Consider the following 7,373-nt stretch of genomic DNA (forward strand, 5'->3'; position numbering starts at 1 on the left):
TAGTTCCCAGTCAAAGGCCAAGGTGTCTTCCCTGGAAAGAACAAACTCTAACATTTCTCACCCTCCCTAAACCCAAGTCCCACCCTCCCAGTGAAGAAGAAAAATACATCCTAAATTTCTGAAGCTCACTTTTTTCACTAACCCTCACTCATTTTTAATTAATTAATTAATAAAAGCTCTACTTCAAAGACGGTACAATAAGCATACTTGGGTACCATACTTCAACTCTTTTTCAGAGTTCCATGTTAAGAGGCAAGCAGGGAAGATTAGAGTACCACCTAGGCCTATCTAATACCCTACAACTAAAAAGATTTTATTTTTTTTTTTTTGTAAAAGCATGCCGCAGTTCTGATGCTGCTCCAAATATAGGCACTAAAGGAAATGATAAATATCCTCAATAAAGGAAACATCCTTAGGTTGAACTTCTTCATAATATATTTGATTATGACAAAGCTCAAAGTTAAGAACATTCTCAAATACAACTGAGCTATTTTTATTATCTTCAACAATTATTCAAAAATGTTTCAATTCAACTTGTCAATTTATGAGTACAATACATCTTGATCACTGTCACCCTTTCCTTCATTTTACCCCCAATCTATTCAAATCCTACCCATCCCCTCAAGTTACCTGATTTTCACATTTGAATATTATGACTATGTTCACCTACTATCTTTTTATCCATCTGTTTGCCCAACTCTTAAGTCTAACCCCCCTCAGACAAAACCTATTTCTACTTCCTACTATTCGTTTTGTTAAACTGTCAATTCATTATTACACCACTGGAATCCACTCGGGTAAACCATAATTCAGTCAGGTTGTATTTCACATATATGGCCCAATCTAACACATCTGCGAACATGTGCCCTTTGTTTCTGAGCCTGACTTACAATTGAGCTATCAAGAGACAAGCTATCCAGAGACAAGCTAAACCCTAAGTCTATTACTTTACTAGAGAACTAAAAAGACAACTAAGCAGGACCCTTATGGGGTCAGAACAAACCTCAAACATTTGCCTCAAAAACTATTACTGTAAAGAAGTCTAAATTTCCAAAGGATTAGACTATGGAACAACTTAGGCCGTAAGGGCATTGCTGAAAACAATAGGCAATCAGCAAGCAATGAGTGAATCCTAATATCTGAGTCAGGAATAAGGAAACAAAGAGCCCTGCTAAAGATGGCATTACTCATGCTCGGGGGTGTCCTCTGAGAAGCAACATAGAGACTTCTTATGTGGAGGAAAACAGATCATTATATGTAGTCTATTCAGTAAACAAAAATAGGAAGTGGTGCTGTGGCTCAAACAGTAGAGCACTTGCTTTGAGCTGAAGAGCACAGGAACAGCGCCCAGGCCCAGAGTTCAAGCCCCACGACCCACCAAAAAAAAAAAAATTCTCGTAAATGAAAATACACCTACTTCCATGGGAACCAGTATCTAAAGTTGCTAATAATATTGCCTAAAAGGCATAGGGAAACAGGCAACAGAACCCCTTTTGAGGGGATACAGACATAGATTTAACTGACAAAGAGTCAAGAACAATCACTGAACACTGATTAGTATTATCAAAGGACTGAAAGGAAACTTTGAAGAAACAAAGGAAAATACCATGATATCACAAATAAAGAAGGTCACTAGAAGCTGTGTATTGTGGTACATGCCTCCAGTCTCAGCTACTTAGGAGGCTGAGCCAGGAGAACCATTTAAGAAAAGGAGGTTAAGAGAGACGAGCCTGGACAAAGACCCTTTGTCCTGAAGGTAGGGAAAAGGGAGGGGAAAATTTTAAAACTGTAGATATGTCTTTAAAAATAAATGAAAGGTTGGGAGTATAGCTCAGTATTAGGGTCCTTGCTAAGTATGCATGAGGCTGTGGGTTCAGTTTTCATTACACAGAAAAAAAGAAAATTCTATAATTAATAAGCACAGTAACAGAAATGAGTTCATAAGATGGACTCAACAATGGAGTTTCAACTGGAAAAACAAAGATAAGTAACAATTTTTAAAAAGACAAACTAAAGGCAAAATAAAGAAACTCTCAGATAAACAAAAACTGAGAGAATTCACTGCAGGCAGATACATCATATAAAAAATACCAAATATGGGCTGGGAAGGTGGCTCAGTGGTACAGCGCTTACCTTGCATGCTCGAGGCCATGGGTTCGATTCCTCAGTACCACATAAGCAAAAAGAAAAAAACCGGAAGTGGTGCTGTGGCTCAAGTGGTAGAGCACTAGCCTTGAGCTGAAGAGCTGAGGGACAGCGCCCAGGCCCAAAGTTCAGACCCCATGACCGAACCCAAAAAAAGAAAGAAAAGAAATACCAAATAAACCCTGTCAGACTCAAGACAAGTGACCCCAGAGAGTAATCTGAAAGAACAAATAGCACTGGAAGGTAATTTTGTGATTTGACAACATAAAGTGCACTTTACTTCTTTCTTATCTTAACTGATTTAAGAAAAACAATTTTATATGGATACAACTGTGTTTTTTGAACTACAACAAATAAGAGCACAAAGTAAATGGTAGACAGAAACCTACACAAGGCTAAGAAAGTAACTTCAAGTGGTAGCTATATTTCACAGGAACAAATAAAGAAGTCCATGTGACACTGAACCGAAACACCTTTGTACAACTACTCAATGATTAAAGAAAATAATAAAAGGCCCTGAGTTCAATCCCAACACTAACAAGAAAAAGAGACTGTACTGCTAACCACACAGAAGAGGACTAAACAATTGTAACACTAAATTAAATAATTTAGAAATGCATAAAACTACTGCTACTAGAAATACATAAATTCTGAAACTCATTCGGGAAGGAGACAACAGACCCTTACAAATAAAGATGCCTTCACTGGTCAAGTCTAATTAACATTTAACGAAAAATTTATACTACTCCTTCACAAACTCTTCCCAAAAAATAAACATGGAAGAGAATATGCCAACTCATTCTGTAAAGTAAGTATTACCAATACTCAGCCTGGAGCAGTGGTTGAAGCCTATAATCCTACCTACTTGGAGATAGAGATCAGAGGATTGTGGTTCAAAGACAGTCCAGCCATAACAATGCACTACACTCTCCTTAAGGTTAAAGATCTACCCTTTCCACTGATGCTGGTGGCAACTTTTCCTTGTAATCCTAGTTATTCCAGAAGCTGAGATCTAAAAAACCTCAGTTCAGCCAACCTGAACAGAAAAAAGTCTGTGAACATCTTATGTCAAATTAATCAACTAAAACCCAGAATTGACTTTAGCTAAGTATAACTATGCCACAATATTGTGAAACATAAGTAGTCACTTAAAACTCAATAAAGAAATATTTGTAAAATAAAATAAAATAAAACCCAGAAGTGGAGATGTGGTTCAAGTGGTAGGCAGCCTAGAGCAAAATAGCTTAGCAAGAGCTCAAGAAACAGTTCAAGCCCCATACCAGAAGGGGGGAAAATCACAACTATCCTTTTAGATTATTGAGAATTTAGTGTGCGCTAACATATTTCAGATGAATAGCAATTACAGAGTGCCTTGAGCCAAGTACTGTAAAGATGTTCAGTTAGGGGGCTGGGAAGGTGGCTCAGTGGTAGAGTGCTTGCCTTGCATGAGTGAGACCCTGGGTTCGATTCCTCAGCACCACATAAGCAAAAAGAAAAAAGCCGGAAGTGGCCCTGTGGCTCAAGTGGTAGAGTGCTAGCCTTGAGCTGAAGAGCTGAGGGACAGCACCCAGGCCCAGAGTTCAGGTCCCACAACCGGACCCCCCCCCAAAAAAAAAGATGTTCAGTTAGGACACTCCTGACAGATTCCAGATTCCACTATGTTCCACATGAATGTTATTCCAAAGTTCTGTGGCATGTAAACTTTACTTAATCCTTAACGATACTTACAGGAAGAAGTTATAAGCCATATAGAGATAAGAATGCTCTCATGAAGAATAAAGTTAATAAACTTGCCAAACATCACAAAATCATGTAGCTGGGATTTACATCTAGGTCAATAGACTCCAAGGCCAATTCAGCCATTTATTGTTACACTCCACCTTTTCAGTAAAGACTAAGGCCCCAAGTTCCTTGTTACCTACAAAGTTGTATAGCACACCATCTAGTCTTTATTCTGTACTAAACTTTCCAAGCTATTATGTACCATATACCTAATTCACTTGGAGATAACAAGAGTCATTTCAGATATAATTACCCAATAATGAAAAGAATCTGTATAAAAGTAGTATCATCAAGCTTCCTTTTTCTCTATATTCAAAGCCTACATCCTTCCCTGACCACTCAACTGTTGAGTCATTTGCCATTACAATAAGCTTGAAAATAACTTCTTAAATTCCACAAATAGGTTTGTTAAATTAAATATTAACATTGTGGATTTTATATATATTGGTGTGGGTCTTCAACTTAGGGGTTGGACACTGTCCCTGAGCCACTTTGTGCTCAAGGCTAGTGCTCTACCACTTGAGCCACAGTGCCACTTCCAAGTTTTGAGTGGTTCACTGGAGACAAGAGTCTCATAGAGACTTCTGCCCAGGCTGGCTTCAAACTATGATCCTCAGATCTCAGCCTCCTGAGTAGTCAGGATTACAGGCATGAGCCACCAGCACCTGGCATGGATTATATATTTAAACAATATTTTGGGGGAAGTATACCAGTATTTATTGAAATATTATCATTTGAACCAACAATTGCACTAGTAGATAATCCTATAAAAATGTTTACAAGCCTGCACAAAACAAAGGTGTTTATTACAGCATTATTTACAATAGCAGAAAGTAGCATGACCAGTACCAATAGGAAAGAGGTCAAAAAACAATGGAACATTAATACAAATGAACTACTGTGCAGCCAGAAAACTGAAGAATTAGAGAGGTGCAATAAAGATACCATGAAATTGCTAAGGGTAATCCTCTGGTGATGTGGAAATTATGTTTGAATAACTTTTTAACATTCTGCTTTACACAGAATAAACAAAGACCCTGAGTTCAAGCCCCAGTACCAGCACAAAAAACAATAAAACAAATCACCTTTTAGCACTAATAATAAAAATACTGTATACTCACGGAGTAAGCATAATGCTGTAGAAAGAATAGTGTTAGAAGGCTGGGCCCCAGTGGCTCAGGCCTATAATCCTAGCTACTCAGGAGGCTGAGATCTGAGGATCACAGTTCAAAGCACGAAATTCGGGGAGACTCTGATCTCCAGTAAACCACCAGAAAACTGGAAGTGTTGCTGTGGCTTAAGTGGTGGAGTGCTAGCCTTGAGCTGCAGAGCTGAGGAACAGCACCCAGGCCCAGAATTCAAGCCCCACAACTGACCAAAAAATAGTGTTAGAAAGATCTGGGTTCAAATCCACTCCAGCTCCTAAGAGCTACCTGGCTTGGCCAAATTATTTCATCTTAGAGACCTCTTCCCTTATAATGCTACCTACCCTATATGGCCAATGAATAAAATAATATACTTTATTAAAAGTGCCTAGCATAGAAAGCCCTCATAAGTGATTTGTTCCAATTTGTCATCCTTTTTTTTTTTTTGGTCAGTCCTGGGGCTTGAACTCTAGGCTTGGGCACTGTCCCTCAGCTCTTCAGCTCAAGGCTAGCGCTATACCACTTGAGCCACAGCGCCACTTCTGGTTTTCTAGTGGTTTATTGGGAGATAAGAGTCTTATGAACTTTCTTGCCCAGGCTGGCTTTGAACCGTGATCCTCAGATCTCAGCCTCCTGAGTAGCTAGGATTACAGGCGTGAGCCACGGTGCCCAGCATCAAGTTGTCATTCTTGATCATTTTTCTATCTTAACAAGTTTTGACTGTTTCTAAATGAATTTCAGTGACTAGACCAAATGTGTATTTTAGCAAATTAAGTTGCAATTTCATTCAAATACATTTATAACTATGTAAGAGTGTAGGCAGGATGATAATTTTGAACTGGTATTTTCAGCACAGTTTTAACAAGTCTAGATACCATATGTATCACATAAAACTGAAACAAAGTTTGATTAAATGTGCATGATATTAACAACTAAATATAGCATTAGCTGGAAAAACGGGCTGTTGTTTTGCAAGAAGATAACAAAGTAATCTTTAGAATAAATGATTGTATTTCTTTGCTATCAAAGTTATCATCATTAAAGTATTCTTGACTTGGATTTTTTTTTTTTGAGCTACCAGCACGTTGGAAGCTCTAGTTTCTGCTAGGCAAATTAAGAGAAGACAAATTCCAAGAAACTTTCAATACAGCCAAGACAAATGAGAGAACAAACCTCATTCAACACATGTAATATATGGACACTAACACAAAACAAAACCTTTATGAAAACCATGGAAAACCGCCTAACAGAGTAATATGCCGTAGGATAAAGCAGTCAAAGCAAGATTCATTAAAAGAGCATTCATTCAGACATTACTTCAAATATAACTACTACTGGGCTCTGATGTATTTGTCAACTCCCACACTTGTGCCCTAGGATAGGGATTCTTCCATCTAAAAGTTAAAACCACTGCACCTCGGGAGATGGCTCCGGGAAGCAGCATTTGTTTTCCGGCGCTGGGAAACTAGAAACGTATTCTTCATGATTTTTTTTGTTTTTTCACTCTTGACTTCCAAGACCTTTTTACAAAGACACTTCTTTTCTCTTTAGCATCCCAATGGAGGATGGAAAATAGACTCGGGTCTGGTTTCCCCGGAAGACGAACTTTGTGTAGCGATCCCATTCGTCTCCCCGGGGCTGATGGGTGGAGGGACCTCGAGGGCGCAATGGAAGAGGCTGCTTCAAGCTCCTGCTGGCCCTGAGGTGACAAGAATTCCTTCCTACAACACCAAACGCTGGGATGATGGCACAAAGAGGGCGGTGTTAGTTCAACCTAAGCCCCAATGAATCACTGCTTCCCGTACATTCCCGGCAAAGCCGGGATGATGGTTAACAAACAAACAAACAAAAAAAGGTTTCCTTTGGCTCAAACTTCTATTTCCCCATGCTCCCTGCAAGGCTGGGCCATCCGGGATCGCGAGCCTGCCGGTGTCACCGCGGGCTGCAGCTTCGGGTACAGCTGGATGGAGCGGGGAGGGGGGGCGGGGGCGAGGAGATGGGGGGTGTGGAGGGGTGCGCCACGTACCTGGAGGGAGCTGCACGTTGGCGGGCAACTGGATGGTCGTGGTGCTGGGGGCTTTCACGGTGACCAGCTGCGGAGCCGCCGACAGCGCGGGGCCACCGAGGCTGAGTTTCGGGAGGGCGCTGACAGGAGCCACTTTGGTCACCAAGGTCCCCACGGAAGCGCGCGAGGGCTGGGACGCCAAGGGCTCCGCGCGGACACTCAGGGGAGCCTTGGCCACGGCGCCCAAGGCCGCCGGGGCCACGGTCACGGCGCCCGAGGCGCTGACGGCCGCGGGA

The 7,373-nt window shown here is 40.8% G+C and overlaps 1 protein-coding gene across 1 annotated transcript in view; it reads right to left on the bottom strand.

Moving 5' to 3' along the window:
• The window catches only part of Taf4b (TAF4b RNA polymerase II, TATA box binding protein (TBP)-associated factor, 105kDa), a 110,817-nt gene that overhangs the window by 102,570 nt on the left and 874 nt on the right, over positions 1–7,373 (bottom strand). The window contains 1 exon segment of the mRNA XM_013014811.1: positions 7,099–7,358. Coding sequence (XP_012870265.1) covers positions 7,099–7,358 — 260 coding nt within the window.

This window comes from Dipodomys ordii, unplaced genomic scaffold (assembly GCF_000151885.1).
Source record: "Dipodomys ordii isolate 6190 unplaced genomic scaffold, Dord_2.0 Scaffold25, whole genome shotgun sequence".
Lineage (NCBI taxonomy): Eukaryota > Metazoa > Chordata > Mammalia > Rodentia > Heteromyidae > Dipodomys > Dipodomys ordii.